Source organism: Arvicanthis niloticus, chromosome 9, assembly GCF_011762505.2.
Source record: "Arvicanthis niloticus isolate mArvNil1 chromosome 9, mArvNil1.pat.X, whole genome shotgun sequence".
Lineage (NCBI taxonomy): Eukaryota > Metazoa > Chordata > Mammalia > Rodentia > Muridae > Arvicanthis > Arvicanthis niloticus.
Genome location: NC_047666.1, coordinates 30566065 through 30583945, shown reverse-complemented (window position 1 = coordinate 30583945; position 17881 = coordinate 30566065). Strand labels below are relative to the sequence as shown.

At 50.0% G+C, this 17881-nt stretch overlaps 1 protein-coding gene across 6 annotated transcripts in view; it reads left to right on the top strand.

Moving 5' to 3' along the window:
- Iqsec1 (IQ motif and Sec7 domain ArfGEF 1) overlaps window positions 1–17881 on the top strand; it is a 316986-nt gene that overhangs the window by 168376 nt on the left and 130729 nt on the right. Inside the window, exon 1 of one of the 6 annotated variants that reach the window (XM_076940114.1) lies at window positions 2450–2797. The exons of 4 other annotated variants lie outside the window; for them this stretch is intronic. In XM_076940114.1, coding sequence (XP_076796229.1) covers window positions 2775–2797 — 23 coding nt within the window. In that variant the 5' untranslated portion in view covers window positions 2450–2774. Of the gene's footprint in view, window positions 1–2449; window positions 2798–17881 lie in introns of those variants that run through there. One more of the 6 variants, XM_076940111.1, reaches the window with a different exon arrangement.

The following is a 17881-nucleotide window of genomic DNA, read 5'->3' as shown; positions in this document are numbered from 1 at the left end:
GGGATGTGGGTCCAGAGACTGGCAACGAAGCGCTCTGTGTCAGCCTCAGCCTGAAAATGTAGCTTGTTGGGTGGTCCTGTCGTACAGTCCTATCCAGGGGCAGTCATGCCAAGGCCGATTGCCACTCCCTCCCACCTCAGACATCTGGTCACAGCTGAAGCAGACAGGTGCCGTCTGCCACAGCATTTCTGTGTCTCTGAAACCTCTTGTGCCCTTGAGCTTCACACCTCCAAAGTTGGACCAAGCAGTCTGACTCTCGCTTGGTGATAGCATGCTCCTGGACTTTTATGTTACTTCCTTGAATGCAGGAACTTCTGGGGTCTCGAGTTAGAGACCAGCTGGAATGTCAACGTTATGGTTTTTGGAGTTTCCTTTATCTGACCAGACCTGCCTGGTGCCAGGCAAAGAGCATCAGGTGTGAGAACAACTGTGTGCTGTACTCAGTGCTCTGCCAAAACCTGAAAGCCTTGGCAGCTGTTTCTGTGTATGGAGGTCTTTATCACTTACTCTACTTTAAAATGCAGCAGGGTCTAGATATGTGTGCCTCTCTGGAAGAGGGGCTAGAAAAGGTACAGGTATACAATGGGTATCATGGGTCCAAAGGGAGGACAAGAAGCCGTCCAGGCTGGGGCTTTAGAGCAGAGTGCATGCAGGGTAGCCTGTTCTCAATCTCAGCCTGTTTATTCATCTGCGATATGAGAGTGGGAAAAGAAGGTCCTCTTTATGAAGTTTGAAAGGGTATCACTTGTGCACAAGCACACTGGTGGGCTTGCCTCAGTGCTAGTACCCACCCACCCCCAGGATGCCTTTATGGGCAGCTATGGTTAATTACACATGTTTCTGATATGTGCTCAACTTTGAAAACAATCAGACTCTAAAGAGGACCTCTTCTGATGCTTTGGTGGTATTCTGATCTTGATAAAATACAGTGTATCTCAATCAAGGAGAGAGATTGGGCCAGTTTTCCATGTGCTAAGCCTACATAAATATGAATTATTCCTATGACAGGATCCTTCTGGGGGCTCTCATGGGAAGACTGGTCATTTCTAGAGTTTCCTGCATTTGCTATATAACTTTCTGTAAGTTTCTCACTGCCTCTGCGATCCATTTTCTCTGTAATAAAAGAACAGAACTTGAGTGAAGCCTCCCTCTTCCCCCAACTTCAGTGTGTCTGAGTGGCTAAAAGAATGGAAAGAAGAAAATAGCCTGGCAACTGCCACCTCCATCCAGAGGGTTCACACTCTCACTACCTTCCCTGGAGGCAGCGTTGCAAGTGAAGACTCAGGCCAAAGTGCTGGCTAGGCCATTCTGTGTTTGTTAGTCCTGAAGGAATGAGGCTACCCCTCAACCCCCACCCTGTGCCTCCTGGGTTTGGGATTCCTGACTGACTCTTGGTAAACAGGCAGCCTGCTCAGGGAAGCATGTGATACACAGCGGGAGAGAAGGTGATGTGCAGAGAGAGAAGCAGGGCATTTCTCATCTGCATCTCATCTCCAGCCCATTGGTTGTGTCAGTGTCCTCAAATCCACCCAGCTTCTTTCTGCCTCAGGGCCTTAGCACAAGCTCTTTACTCAGAAAGCTCCTGCTACCTCAGTCCACGGGGTGAAGGCTCATGGAGAGGCCTCCTTTTCCCTGCCCCCACTTCAAGAAGATGGCTCCTTCCTCCCCCTTCTCTCTTCTGCTTGGTTGAACCCAGATCTGATTGCCAGGCACAATTCCGCATTCTGACTTTTGTGCTTTCTCCTTGTTTCCCCCCTAGAATGTATCCTTGATGAAGGCAGATGCTCTGCAGGCACACTGGGAGTGCTGGGGGAGGGGGAGTGAGGGAGGAGAGGCACCATCGCTAGAACAGACTGGCCCCAGTCCCTCTCCCTTTAGGTTATGACTGGCAGCAGTGGTCCAAGCTATGTCATCTACTATGCAGTTACTGTAGTGGTCAGCCCTCCAGAACCAGTTGCACAGCTGTCATGATCGATCCCATTTTACAGTAGCACATCTGAGATTCCCAGGAGACAGTCAGCTTGCTAAAGTCTTGAGGCTCCTAACTCGGGACACAAGATCTCCTGAGTTCTCAGTTTAATGGCCCCTATGTTTGCATGCCAGGGACAGAAAAGCTGTCCTGGAAAGCAATGCCATCATTACATTCTTCGGGCTGCAAGTGCATTTTAGCAACGGATTTCCAGGTTTCCAGTGAGGGCCAGAAGGAGCCACCTCATGGGTCTCAGCGCCAGGGCTCTTGGTTTTGCAGCCGCACCCGCAGGGCGGCCCTGTTTGATGCTGCAGTTGCCACGGCAACGAGCACTTTGGCGATTGGTCCAGCGAGGCCGCACTACGTTGCTCCTGGAAGGAGGGGGCGCTCCTGCACTCCTGTCCCTCCTCCGGATGCTGCGAGAGCAAACCGGCACAGACACCCCCCCTCCCTCCCCTCCTCATCCCAGCGCACTGCCACCCCGGATGTGCGGGAGGGAAAAATCCCAAGGAAGTCCCAGGTAGCAGCGAGGCAGACGCCCCCGCCCAACCTGGCGACCATGGTGACTCGACGTCTTCCCAGGCTTATGGGCACAGTGTAAACCCTGCGTAGGAGGACCTGTTTGGAGCCCCCTGCCACATTACACCCAGCATTTCTAGATGAACCTGCCAGTCCTGGGAAAGTGACTGCCCTTGGCTTTCATTTTCTTTCTTTCCACCTCGCTTGAACATCGTATTCCTCCTCTGAACCACCTTGAGCATCCTCAGCCCAGGCAGGAGAGAGAAGGAAATCAGACTTGGGCAGGATGGCTTGCCGAAGACGCTATTTGTGAGTATGCAAGATAAGTTTATCCTAAAGCCTGAGGCAGAAAGGACCACCACTCACGTTGGAGTGAGGGGTTTGGTGGGGGTGGGGTGGCTGCTCTGCAGGTGGCTTCCAGGGGGAGCAAGCTTGCGTCCAATGTTTGTCCCCTGCGGCAGAGTCAGTGTTGTTGATGATGAGGGGAAAAAGAATCTTAGTCAGCAAGTCTTCCTTGAGCTGTGAAAGTCCCCTACTGAAGCAGGCACCCTCCTCCTAATCCACATCCACAAACGAGGGTCCCAGACTCGTGGCCGTGGTCTAGGCTTTTGGCAATGCCTCTGACAGACCTGTTTAGAGAAAGCTCTGATGCTCAGCAAGCCCGTGCCCTGTACCTAAAAGCCTGGTGGAAGGCCAGCAGCAGGCTGAGACAGTGGCTGGAGATGGCCTCCTCCATAGATAGGTGAAGGTGGCAGCAGTGTCCAGCTGTCAAGCACAGGTGTCTTGTGCCGGTACAGAGCACCCGTCTGCTGGGCCTGATGCCAGCAGTGGAGGTGGTGAAAGTCGGGCTTAGGGTGGTGACATCACGGGACTGGGTATTTATGGAAGCAAAGCTGTGCTTAGTGAAGCCAGGCTTCCCAGGGGGCAGTGGGATTCAAATGCCAGCTTCCTCCTAGGCTCTCTGGGGGCTCTGCTGGTGCTGTTCTGGGAAGAGCAACCTTTGCCCTGTGTGGGCACTCTAGGCCCTAGAGACTGAATGAGATTTGGGTCTGGTCTCTGTCTGTCCTAGGGTACCTGTTCAGTGCTTGGAAGCTGCTAGGGACAGTTTGGTAATCTCAGACCTTTTGAGGTTTAAAAGCAAGGCATGATGTTCTTGAATTGGGATCAGCCACCAGGACTAGGAAAGGGGGATTGCAACAGTTTGTAGGAGGTCATCTGGGAGATTCAAACTCTCTTCAAATGGCCTTTGAACTCCAAGAGGCCCAAGCCCCCCATCAAGGGCCCTCTGAACCTTCCTAATTAGGTCTTGCCTCCTCCCCTCCTGAAAGGGGCGGTCGCCATGCTAATGAGCCTGAAGGAAAGTAAACATTGCCTGTAGCTGCATAAGCAGGCTGGGCCAGTAGGCCCCTGTAGGAGGCTCTGGTTCTCCATTTTTAGTGGAGAAGCTTGTGAGTTCTTTGGTGGTATGAGGGAACTACACAGGGTCCTTGCCCTCTGTGGCAAGACCAGAAATAGTAAGGCTCTCTCTAGCATGGAACTTCATCTCACCTTTGGGGAAGGTACTTCCCCAGCAGCAGCCTCCTTCCTCCTGCCACTCCTTTGCTGGCACAGGAGCCTCTAGTGTCAAAGAAACTGACAACTTGCAGAGGCCACTAAGCTGCTGTGGAGGGAAGATGTCATTAGCATGAAATGTGACAGTTCTCACAGAGAGCAGCTGGGCCCAGGGCCTGTTTCCAAGCTAGGGAATACCTTTTGAAAGGTTTTGCCTGGGCAGGAATGAAGACAACCCCTGGCCCCATTTTTAAATGGGGAAACAGAGGCTGGACAAATCACCCCTGGAAACCTAGCATGCACTGGCCTACTAGATGTTGGGCTTTTCATGGAAACCATTTTGCCAGGAGCACTACTTAGAATCCACTACGCTCCCAAGGTTCATTCAACATTCAAGGTCCAGAGATTTACATCTGAACACAGCCTTAGGCTGCCTGTTGGCAGCATCTATCTGGGGATCAGTGTCCCCCGCTGCCCTTCCTTGAAGGTCTCTCTACTCTTCCTTAACTCTTGGGGCTCTGTAGGCTGAGCTATCCCTAACCCCCACCTCATCGTATATTCTGTTGGTATCAACCATCCCAACCAGATTGGCTTGGGGAAGGCTGGAGGACAGCTATGACCCAGTCTGCCCTTGCAGAGGGTTTGGAGTCAAGCAGGCCTTGCTGATTTACCTACTAGGCACTTAGCAGCCTATGTTTATCCTCCATTATAGTCCACTTGACCAGGACAGGGCCCAGCCCAGCCTAGGGATCTCTCAGTAACTACTGCTCCAGACTTCTGGTTCCCCAGGCCAGCCGCATGGAAGTGGGGCCGATGGTTGTCAGCTCAGATCAGTCTTGGCTAGCCTTGTGCTTTCTTATATCCTGTGGCTTGGTCTGCCTCCCTCAGCTGCTGCAAATATAGTATGGTCAGTCCCTTTATACGGAGCACGAAACTGAGGTACAGAGAAGGAACTCACTCCTTCAGCTATTTGCTGCTGTGGCTTTAGCAATTCTGTCCTTCCTCTGATATGTCCCATCCCAGACCTGAGCAGCCATGTGTCACCCGATCAAGGTGTCTCTTGGCCTAGTGGTGCCTCCCCCCAAATAGGCATACTATACACTCTGTTCCACCTTCCCACTCACCCTCGCTCCTTTTGGCCCCTGGGTGTTCCACTGTAGGTCACTCGGAAAGTTAAATGTATCACTGAGAGGTGGGTCCTCAGTCTGCTGTGGAGGTGCCCTGGTGATGGGATAACAATAACGATGAAAGCAACACATATAGTAATTGAGTGGAAAAATCACAAGGCCTACAATCCTTGACCAAGCTGCAACTGACAACTTAGTCAGCTTAGTAGCACTGTGAGGAAGGCACGCTATCCTGACTGACCACAGCAGCACCTTCAGCATCCTCAAGTGATGGCTGAGGAGGACTCTAGGCTCAGCACATCCTCCGACTCCAGCTTAGGCAGTGGGGCTGTAAGAATTTGCAAAGCAAGGTGCTGGCTGCCTCTTCCCATGTCTGTGGTCCACCCATCTACCCACTAACTGGCTCGTTTGTTCACTGCCTGGAACTTCCTGTCTCCTCTTCCCTTCTTTTCTTTCCGAGCAGCCAAGCAGGGCTAAAGCTGCAGACCTCCCACCCTGCCATTCTCTGACTTCCCTGCTGGGCTTCCATCTACCCTGCCACTATGTTCAGCTTGTTGGGTGGTCACTGTGCCTTACTACTAGAATATCAGCTATACCTGACAGACTCCTGATGGCATGTAAGCCTCAGGGACCTCCCACACCTAGAAAAATGCCAGGTCCATTGCATGAACTCAGAATAAGAAGTCCTGGGTAGTGCCAGGCATTGTCCTAAGTGGGATTATAAAGCTGTTAACTACAGAGCATGCACTGGCAGGCTCCTGGAGAGAGGCACATGTAATTAACATGAGCCCCAACACAGAGAGTGTCTCCACAGTTGGCTGAACCCTGAGGACTAGAACTGGCATTTGCTACACAAAGAGGACAAGAGCTTCTGAATATGCAAATGACATGGCCCTCAGCTCATTTGACCATACCCTCAACCCTAGGGCTATTCTTACTTGCATTGTACAGACCATGTAACTGAGTCTCAAAACAATTTATCCCAGGCAGCACTTAAGCAGGGGTGAACCTGGGGGGTTTTCACTCCAAAACCAAATGATAACTTGTTATCATGCTGAAGGGCTTTGCCAAAATGGCAACACTGGCTGAGTGAGAGGAAAAGAGGTGAATTAGCAGCATGGGTAGGACCCTGTAGGCTGGTTCCCACTGTTCCAGCCTAGTGTAGATTGAGCAGAGCCATGGAGGGTGGGGCTGAGGATGTAGGAGAAGGAACCTGACTTGCCCCTTGGCTAGAGTGGGCAGTTGGGGAAGCTGCTGGACTCAAGAGTGCCTGGTTTTTAAAGGCGGAGAGCAGCTGTGCATTCTTCCTTGCAGTTTGCAGTGGCCCCATGTTTCTCAGGATGTCCTGCTCATGGGGTCCTGGCATACTAGCTTGACTTGCTCCCAAAGGACTTCAGGCTTCTACTTTTTCAGCCCCCATACCTCTGCCATGTTGGGTCTGTGGTTGGTCCATATTTCAGGGAACTGACTTGCTCAGGTTTATGGCCAGGAGTCTGTCTAACTCTAGACCCTGAACCCTCTTCACCAGTCCTCATCTCTCTGTCCTTGGGGCCAAGGCTGGTAGGCAGCAGGTGTTTAGAAGGTAGGATTCAAACGAGAGGAAGGATCCAATGATAGCCAAGAGGTGGCCAGACACTGGTCAGGTGCCCCTAAAAAGTACCTGCATGTCATGCCCTTACCATCACTTTTTGATAAATCTTTGTCCAGATGAGTTCTATTGGACACAGGACTTAATATTCATTCATTTGTTCTTTCATTTATACATGCATTCTTTAATTCGTTATTATACGTGTGGTAGGGAGGCACATACCATGGCACATAAGTGGAGGTCAAGAGGACAGTTTTGTGGAGTTGATTCTCTCCTTCTACCTCTTCCTGGTTTGGGGGATTGAATTCAGGTGGAGTTGTCACTGAGTTGAAGCCAGCTTGAGTAAGACATCAACCCCCTGCCTGCATCAAACACGATAGATGTCCAAATGTGTTTTGTGTGACTTGGCTATCCATTGAGTTTTCTAGGAATGTGACTACTCTCAAAGTCAAGGGAAGATCAGACTGTGATATGTTGGGAGCTCTGCCAACAGCTGTCACCACCCAGGGCAATATATCCCCAAGGGCAGTGGCTTTCCTGGGAACAAAGTTGCCTCAGCAGGTGCCTGTGGGATCAGTTGACTTTGAGTGGCCTCTGCTTGGCAAATGACTGTTATCTCAACACCAGGTCTTTCCCTGTCTACAGTGTTCTTGTGGAGCAGGCTATGAGTTTGGTGTGGTGAGGGTGTGGGCAAGCCTTATTGTGTCTGCAGTTCCTTTCAGAACAGAAGTGGGCAGTGTAGTTTGGGGTAGACAGAGGGATATAGAGGCAGGGGTCTTCACAGTGATGAAGTTATTATGTTCAGTCTGGTTTCATAGTCTTGGATTCAACCAACCATAAATAAAAATTTGGTGGGTTATGTGAATGTGCTGGGGGAGGGAGTCATTTCCAGAAAGTTCTAAAGAGCAAAATTCGGATTTGCCTGGCCCTGTGCCAAGCACTTCACTGAACTTGCAGGAATTTGTGGGTGTGTAGACACCATGCTGTGGCCTCCTCTGCTCCACAGGTCTTTCATCCCGGCACACCTGGCTCTTTGATGGTGCTTGCCTTGAGAGTGTGGGCCTGTGTGGCCACATCTGCTCCTGGCTTGCTCTTCACGTATGGCCTTTCCACATCATTGTTCCCCAAACAGCACAGTGTCACCACTATCCCATAGCATCTGCCCTGCACTTGACATGCTGCCCTACCCAGAGGTGGTTTAAAGTATCTGAGGTACTGAGTGTGGTGGTGGTGTACACTTGTGGTCTCAGCACTCAAGATGTTGAGGCAGGAGGATGGAGAGTCCAGGTATCTGAAGGCTCTGCAAGCCAACCCTAATGAGTACTGAGGGATAACCATCCATGATCCCACACCTGCCTGTCATATCTTCTACATCTCCCATCCTTCCTGATAATCCACTTTGAGGCTATTATAGAGCAGGCCAGGCTGTGGAAGGTCCTGGAAGCCTAGAATGGGACCTAAACTACAACAGTGAAGTCACTCCTGCTAGGGGAAGCCTGGTTCTGTAGTCTCTCTGGCTGCCCTTTCTGCCCTGCTCAGTGCATGTACTCCATGTGACTCCTCTGTCTCCTGACACTCACTGTCTCCTCTCTTTGCTCCAGGACAGCAAGAGGTACAACAGCTCTGGGGAGCACAGAGGCCTGGGTAGGCAAGGACAAGTGGGCAGGCTGGACATCTGTAGGGTGATGTTTTAGAGTCACATGCTCCATGGAAGCCTAGGCTAGGGAACCTCCCCCAGTCTCTGGGATGAGGAACTTGTTTCTAGGTGCTCCTGGAGGTAGAGCCTTGAGGTGTGTGTGTGTGTGTGTGTGTGTGTGTGTGTGTGTGTGTGTGTAGCCTTAATGCTATGCCATTCTACCATATGTATACTCTACTCAAGGTATGAGCAAGACTGAGGAGCTGGTACCTTATGGGGTTCTGAGGTGTTACTGTTTGGAAAAATGACTACAGTGTTGGCAGGCACTCTCAATATTATTTTCTCATAACTGCAGATGAGTCTAAAATTAATCTTAGAATCACACATTTGATTTATCTGGTTTTTATTTTGTTGTTGTTTGGAGAGGTTGGTGCTGGGAACGGTCTAAGTGTGTGACGTAATACCAAGCTGCACACAAGCCTCAACAAATTCAACCTTGAAAAAAATTGAGTCTCTGGGAACTGGAGAGATGGCTCGGCGCCTAAGAGTGCCTGCTGCTCTTCCAGGGGACTCAGTTTGGTTCCCAGCACTCACATCAGGCAGCTGGTAACTACCTGGAACCCTAGCTCTTTTCTGTCCTCTGTGGGTGCTTGCACCCACATGGCATTCACTCATATAGACACTGTGCTGCCTGCTTTTTATGTCATCTTGACACAAGCTATAATGGTCATTTGGAAAGAAGAAATTTCAATTGAGAAAATATTAGCATGTGATTCATTTTTTAAATTAGCGATATGGGAGGACTCAGCCTATTGTGGGAAATGCCACCCCTAGGCAGTGGTCCTGGGTTGTATAAGAAAGATTGAGCAAGCCATGAAGGGCAAGCCAGTTAGCAAGCACTCCTTCATGGCCTCTGCATCAACTCCTGTCCCCAGGTTTGAGGTTCTGCCCTGACTTCCTTTGATAATAAACTATAACATAGAAGTTGCTTTTGGTCATGGTGTTTATCACAGTGATAGAAGCCCTTTCTAAGACAGACACATACACATACAAGTGGGTAAAAGTAATATTTATATTTTAATTGAGGCTCAGATAAAGGGTCTATTGGCTCAGACTCTGGTGGCTATGGGACAAGGGGCCAGCCACCTCTTGGTCTCAGTCCTCTAAGGTATCCTGTGGTTATCCTCTTTTGTTGCCTTCTTTCCTGTCAGCTGAGATTCCTTTACCCTCCTTTCCAAGGCTCAAGTCCACTAGCAGTCCTGGGACCAGTCCCAGCTTTAAGAAGCAATAGTACAAGCCCCTCTGGAGCTAGTAGGCCTGACTATCAGCCAGATACTTGAGCAGGGCCTGTCCCACTGTCCCTGAATCAGAGCCCAACCCAACCTGAGGGGTTCTCTCTAGAAGCACCCCCCCCCCCAGGGGGAAGGCCTGTGAGTCTGCCTGGCTGTCAGCCATGCCTGCTCTCCCTCTGCCCAGAGCCACATATGTTAGTAATGGTACAGTCCCCACGCTCTCCCCTGCCTGCTGCCGCCACAGCAGGCGGCGGGGACAGAGACAAACTGAACACTCCCGCAAATGCCATTTTGAAGACAAAAATGGAAACCAGTCAGCTAAAACGAAAAGGTTACGAGAAACAAGGCCTTTTGATGGTTTTGGCGGTCTACAAATTGACTATTCTGTGAATTGGCTTTCGGCAAATTGCCTTGTCACAAACTAAGGGAGAGGCAAGATAGAGCTGGTGAGTGGGACTGGTGAGTGGGGTAGTCAAAGCCAGGTTGGCATGGTATGGATGAGGGACAAGGCTCAGTGGATGCCTGCAGACATGCTCCAGCTCCACACTTTGTCCCATGTCTTGGCATCCATTTAGTGGGATGCAACTGCCCATGTTTCACACAGCCTGGCCTCAGAGGGGCAAGAGTCCGAAGCTGAGCTAGGGCTGAAGCATGTCTGGCCGCAGGATGCTTTTACTCACCCCAGCAGCTCCGTTCCTCAGCACAAAGACATCTGTTTGGAACAGCTCACATAGTGATACGTTTTTAATGGCTATGGTGCTTGCTGACATTCAAAGCCTGTCTCTTGGTGGCTACTGGATAACAGTCAGCATTTCCCCCATTTGTTATCCAGAGTCAGTAGGAGAAATGTCCTGAAGTATCTCCAATCTCTTACTCGTTTGGACTTAAGTCCCTGACTGTCTCCAAAGCCAAAGAGTGATTAGGCCACCTTGGCAGAGCTCCCGGGACCCAGGATGTGGGATAACTCAGACTTCTTCTCATATCTCTAAGGAGCTGCTCTCAAGGACTTTGTATCTATTGCCTGTTGGCAGTGTGACCTCAGTAGAGATCTTAACTTTTCTGAACCCATTTCCTCTTCTGGGTTTCACCTTTGTGGGATGGCTGTCAGGACCTATACATAGTGTCCTTGCCTTGCCATCTCTGGCATCTCCTTAGGAACCTCCCCAGTGTGGTATGCCTTAGGACATGCTAGGCCTTGAGAAATATAAGTATCTATTGGACTAAGGAAACAAATACATTATTAACCAGGAATCTTTGGGTTGCAAATGGCCAATTCAAGTGAAAAGAGATTCAAAGGGATGCCACTAGTGACCAAAGATCTGGCTTTTATATGGCTGGGCTAAGTACCCGAGTCTTGGTAACTGTCCAATGAGGGTCCTCAGCAACTTTGAGCCCGCTGGTCAACCCTGGAACAAATTGGCTCTCCCAAACAACCCTAAGGCCGTCACTGCTACCCGGCCATCCCAGAACTAGATGCCTGGGCAGCCCTACTTGAACCACAGGACTGGAAATAGAGGGGAAGGTCACATTTGTGAAGAGGTTTATTCATGAGTCAGGGAGGGTAAACTAAAGGTAAAGAGAAGTCAGTGGTTTTTTTTTTTTTCAGTGTTAGAAGGGAGCTGGGCCAGGGTAGTTTGGGCACATCAGGACTGAGTCTGCAGCTTCCCTCCATGGCCCCACCCTGGGGCCCTGTGTGGAGTGTGAGAATTATGCTACAAGGAAAGCTTGAGACTCCATGCTGCCTCCAAACTGCCCTAACTTCCTCTTCTCTGCTGGCTTGGACCTATACACAAGAACCCTTTTCTTTCTGATTTATCTTTTCCATTGGTATTTCTACAAATCTAAGCCATGCCAAGGGTTGTATGCTCCTAAATATATATATATATATATATATATATATATATATATATATATATATATATCTCCATCACTTATTCTGAACAGACATCAAACCCTTCCTGGCATCTTGAGTCAGAAGCCCTTCCCAGCTGGATTGAGCCTTCCTGTAGAGAAGCAGAGGAGAGGAGAGGTGGCATGGCCCACTCCTGACTGCCTGGCCCTAGGGCTGTTCCTGGAGTCTTGAGGAAGAAGAGGTTGAAGGTTGAAGCCACAGGCAGCCTAAGTCACTGTGGCTGGCATTAACATCTCCTGTGCCAGGCAGGGGAGCAAGAGGAACTCAGGCTGATCCTGGAGCATCTACAGAGAAGACCGGGAATTCAAAAGGGACAGGATCAGGATCCCCCTCAGATTCAGATACTTTTAGAATGAGGACCCTGATCCTCAGAACTTTCACTAATTCTGGAGCATTAGTGAGGAGTCCCATGGACAGGACAGATGCTGCCTTGACAGATGCCCTGCAACATTCCAGGGTTAGGCTTGCAGAAAGCTGCTGGGCACATAACCTGTCCTTGTTCCTCAGACATGCCCTTGCCTCTGCCATAGGCCTTGGAAAGGTGACTCTTCCAGAGAGTCCCTTAGAGGGTGGGGACTCTTCCCCAGGATCACCTGCTATAGTGGGAGGCCAGCATATGGAACTGAGCCTGAGACTTGTGCCTGTGGGGCTAACAGATAGAGCCTCAGCTGCCATCACCTCTGATTCTGAGCATATCTAAGGCTTGCACCTGCTCTTCTCATCTCCTAGCCACTCCCCACCCTGCCTTGCTTCCAGCCACACCTCTCTCCTTTGGGACCTTTGATTATTTCCTTTCTGCTGCTGGGACTGCCATCTCCAAGGCCAACCTTGGCTTTGAGGCTGGTGCTGAGTCTTACCAGTCATCCTGCAGCATCTTTGAACCACCTCAGTCCCTCAGGTTCCAACTGATTCTTCCTTAAAGGTTCACAGCTGGCATACAGGGCCCGGAGTTACTGTTCTCTTTGCAGATGTCTCTGGACCAGTGAAGCCATTAGAGAACATAGAATGCTTCCTGCAAAGTGAAGCATGGTGCCTGGCACGGACTTAGTTCAGTACCTATGTGTTGAGTGAGCGTAGGGTAGTCTATAGGTCTCTTGCAGCCTGTGACCTGCCAGCATGTCATCTTCTCTTTTACAATATGTGTCTATGGATGCATGTGGGGCAGGCCTAGGCTGGAGATAAATTTTGGTAGGAAATGCCAGAGGGACTCTGGTGAGAATTAAGGCAGCTGTTGGGGCTGAGAACACCTATGCCCCACATTAGTTGAGCTCAAGGTGAAGACCCTGGTATCTATGGACCCTGAAAAGGGGCCCCCGGTGATGGCAGTACTATCCCTAAAGACTTGGGATGGTGATTTTGTTAAGGGTCTGCCTATGTCTGAGACTGCCCTCTGCATCTCATTGGACTTTGTAAAGATGCCGCTACCCTCAGCTCAGGACAGGTTCTCCTCTGTAGTGCTACCAGCCTCCATGAGGCCAAGGTCACCCAGGACCTCTGCCAAGGCCACTGCCATCTGTTAGGAGAAGCTCTGCCTTTTGAACAGAGCATACACTGAGGAACAATGCCTGCTGCCACACCATCTTGCACCCCAAAATAGAAGTGCATGCTTCCCACTAGCTTGGCATGTAAGACTTGCTCCTCCTGTGTCTTCTCCTCCTTTCTGGTTTGGGCTTCAGTCAAGGTCCCTGTTTATCTTTAGAACACACTATCACTGAGGCATGAGGTTCAGAGAGTCTGGCTTCTGACCTCTGCAATCCCAGGCAGTTTTTGCCCTGGATACTGTTGACTTGGCAGAAGGGGCATTTAACCCAGAACTGGGTGGCTTCTACTAGACATACTTGTCTGTTCCTTTCTCTTTACTTTAGAACCATGAGGATCCTTCAGCTGTTAAAGAATTCAGGTGTAAAGTGCATGAGTTGGGCTAGGGTGAGCTGGGTTGATTTCTGAGCATCTGAATCCTGGGAAGACTGGTTATCTCAGCAGATGGGCTTAGGACTGAAGGCTGGTTGCCTGGCTGACTCTGGATGCTAGGATGGCTTCCTTCCTTATTGGGGTGGGGTGGGGGTTGTTTCTGCCTCTCTGAGCTTCAGTTTCCTCACCTGTAATGTGGGAATCAAAAACTCCAGGTCTGGCTCAGTGACTGAATGGGGCCACATCAGCACCCTAGATCTGAGCAAGACCTTGTGAAAGGCCAAGAAGACCCAGAGAGTTGGCATTTCTGTATTTCCCCTGCTGCTGGGTAGCACCTGAGGGTTTGGCACGATGGGGTGTAAAGATCTGGGTGAGGTGAGCCTAATGGAAGGTCAGGGACTTTTCTTTCCTGCACTGTGTCTGGTGTCTTATGGCTCCTCCTAGTAGTAGTCTATGCTTGGAAAAAGCAGGATGTGGTAGTTCCAGGCACCAGACAAAGGCCACTGAGCCACAGGCCCTGCAGAGTCCTGAGCTATATGACAAGGCCTCCACTATTGTAAGCCCACGAGGGGCTGGATACACCCCAGGCCCTGGGCAATAAGAGGATTTGTATTCCTGGCAAGTGGACCTAGCTAGGCAGGCTTTTCTGTTCAAGTGCAGCCCCATGGTCCCAGCATAGGGCTCTCTTCTCAGCTGACCACTCATTTTCAGAGACTAGTGCAGGTCCCCCTACCTGGGACTTTCCTGGGTATGTTTATTGAATGTGACTGCCTTCCATTCACTCAGGGACTCAGTATTCTGTGGCCATCTTGCTGTGTGCCTTTCTGGCTACCCACATGTCTATAGGGGTTTCTCACCCGCTCTGGCTTTGCACATTGAGTAGGGTCATTGAGTTACACTGGACACTGCTCAGATGGGTGTCTGTTGTCTTCCTGTGTCACTGGGTGGCTGGGATGGTGAAGTGTACAGTCTTACTTTAAAAGTGTTACTTTTAAATTGCTGCAATAAGACACCGTGATGAAAGCAACTTATAGAAGAAAGACTTGATTGGGGGCTTACAGTTTCAGAGAGTGAATCATGACCATCCTGACAGGCAACATGGGAGCAGGCAGACAGGCATGACACTGGAGCAGTAGCTTAAAACTTACATGTTGATCCACAAATATGAGGCAGAGAGATCTAACTGGGATTGGTGTGTGTTTTCGAAAGCCTACCCTTGCCCCTAGTGATACACCCTCTTCAACAAGGCCACACCTCCTAATCCTTCCCAAATAGTTCCATCAACTGGGGACCAAGCAATCAACTATATGAGCCTATTGGACCATTGTCATTCATATTACCACATGCACTCACAGTACTCTGCCCATGGCTTTTGCTTCCTGTACTTTTAGTTTTCCATGAACAACCAAAACTTAAAAATATTAAATGAAAAACTCCAGAAATAATTTGGTAGGTTTTCTGTGAATTCAGTTATGGTGTATTATGGTCATTTCTGAGTGTTTGGACTGAAGCTAAATGTATAATGCCCACAGTGGCCAGAAGAGAGCATTGGATACCCTGGAACTAGAGTAACAGGTGGTTGTAATGATGTGAATGATAGGAACTAAACCCTGGTCCTCTGCAAGAGCAACAAGTGCTTTTACCCTCTGAGCCATCTCTCTAGCCCCAGTAGAGAGAACCCCAGTGGCTCTTAACCCTCACCGCACCTGTTTTATATACAATGTGTTGAATGTGTGCATATAAGAATACCCAACGCTATGGTCACCATGGTGTCGGGCATCTACCAGGCACGTTGGAGAATGTGTCTGTGTAAGATGTTGCTTTTGCACTGTGTAGGTGCCAAATAAAATGACTCACTGTCTCAAATTGCACCCTCCCAGAGTTGATGACCACTATTCTAAACAAATCTTCTTCCAGTGTAAAAGAGAGACCCAGGCCCAGAGTCCAGATGATACCCTGTCTCACCTGGGCCTCTGTATCTTTCCACATACCCTGTCCAGGGGCATCTAGATATGGTCTCCCCTTGTAGCTGTAGTTTCCAGACTCTGCCTGAACTCTGGGCAGGGCAGCCTGGCAGCAAGGAGTAGTGTAGAGGCCAACCTAGGGACAATCATCTCCCTGTGTCTGAGGTGGGCCACCCTGGCTTGTAGGCAGGGCTGTGTATGAGCCAGAGCCAGCACAGGAAAGCCAATAAGTTACCTTTGGCTGTTTTACCTGGAGGCCTGAGGATGAGGCTAAGGGCCAGAAAGGATGAAGGGTGAGTCTGCCCACTGACACCTCAGACTCTCTATCCAAGGCATGAAGACGAGCCTGTTTACTGCTGAGGAAAGAGAGGCCTGGACAAAGGCCTATAGCTCACAAGACCAGCACTGGTGCCAGCCTATGCTAAATCTCAGTGAGCTGATCAGGAAAGTATCCGGCCCCAGTGTGTGACACTGGGCCAAAAGCTGAGGGTATGGGATCATGAGGTGCCCATCCAGCCTGTTGTAGGCCCTGGGACAATGGTTCCTCTGTTGTGTCTGTGCCTCAGAAGTCCTGGGGATGGAGTGACAGTATCCTGTGTTCTGAGTAAAGGGACAACTGATCTCCATGCTAGTATCTCTGTTCTCCTGCAGCCACAGAATGGCCAGAAAAATGGGCTCTTGAGTGCCTCATCTTAGCGTAGCTAAGTTCTGCTGTAGAATGCCAGTACCTGGTACCTACACAGGCCTGGAAGGAAGGAGATTTGGGGCACAATGGTGTCTGCCAACTTCTCTCTTGCTTTAATGTCTGCCCCAAAGAGAGAAACTTCTAGAGCTCTGAAGACAGGCAAACACTCCAACACTGGCTACAAGAGGTGGTTGTGAACTTTCGTGTGGCCATCTGAGTTACCCAAGGCCACAAAAACATCTCCACCCTGTGCCCACAGTTCCAAGGACAGCCCCGAAGAGCACAGGCACCCCATTGAGTTGCTGCTATGACCTGTTGACCAGGGAGGCAAGAGAGCTGAGCCAAGCCCACAGCCACTCTAGTGAGCTAGGAACTTTGCCATACACCCCATATCCACAAAGGGCAAGAAGGAATGTGTCTTCAGCCCCTAAGCACACAGTCAGTTGGGGCATAGTGTCATAGAATGAACATCACAAATATTCACAGCCCCATGCAGCTTCCTGAGAACAGCTAGCAGAAACATCCCATAGCAGTCACACTGTCTCCAAGGAGTTGGGGGAAGGGGACTGATCGTCTCTTGTGCTTAGTACTAACTCTGTGTGTGTGTGTGTGTGTGTGTGTGTGTGTGTGTACATACATGTACATGTACAATATATGTAGAGAAAGACAATGGGTGTCTTTTAGTTTTTGAGACAGGGTCTCTCATTGAACCCGAAGCATGCATCTGGCCAGTGAAGTCAAAGGACCCTCTTGTGTCTGCCTCCCCGGCACTAGGATTCCAGGACTGTGCTACCATATCCAGCTTTTTATATGCATGTTGGGGGTCTGAACTCAGGTCCTCGTGCTTGTGTGCAAGCACTTTACTGACTGAGCCTCCTTCCCAGGCTCAGTGTTCCCTTGCTAAGCCAATGCTTTGTGTGTTCCTCACTAGCCAATAAGAAGTAGGGAAATGAGTTACAGGGGGCAGTGGCTTCCCTTCCCTCTGGAAAGTGAACATTCCCTCTAAACAACTCTTTTCCAGGCTTGACTGAATCTTCTTTGCTTTTAGTTTTCTCTGAAAGGAAGATTCAGCTCAAATAAGCATTGGCCCCTTGCAGTTTCCACAGGTGAGCCCCTTAGAATAGCACCATGATTTGAGTCAATACCTAAGGAAGGAGCTCCAAGTCTGCCTCACACACATACACCCACCACACCACCAGCACTACCAGCCACCAGCCCTCACCTAGACTGGGCCAGCATTGGCCAGTGGGCCTCCTTCCTGGCCTCCTCTTCCCAATTGCTTTCCATGGCCTCCCTGTCTATTTCAGGAACAAGCTCCATCCTTTTTCACATGATACCCCACAGCTCAGATACTCAAATGAAATGCATTAGAATAAAGAATATTGCTAGTGCAAAACCAGGAAGGCTGTGGGGAGTGAGGTCACTCACCTCACTGCCATGGGGAGAGCAGAGTGGGCAGCTGCTCTGAGTCAGTGTGGTTTGTTTTAATAATAAACACACTTTCTCGTAGCAGCCAGGCGAGGCCCCCTTGGGCTGCCTCCTTCCAGAGAATGGAAGCTCTGTGCTCACAGCCTGTGTCCACAGGCGCCTAACAGCTCATTCACCACAGAGGCAACTGGACATCACCCAGATGCTCCTGCTGTTAGTCAGCTTTCCAGGCTACGATAAAACTGAAAACATTAGCTTCTAAAGAAAAACAGGCTATTCTGGCTCATGGTTTTTGAAGC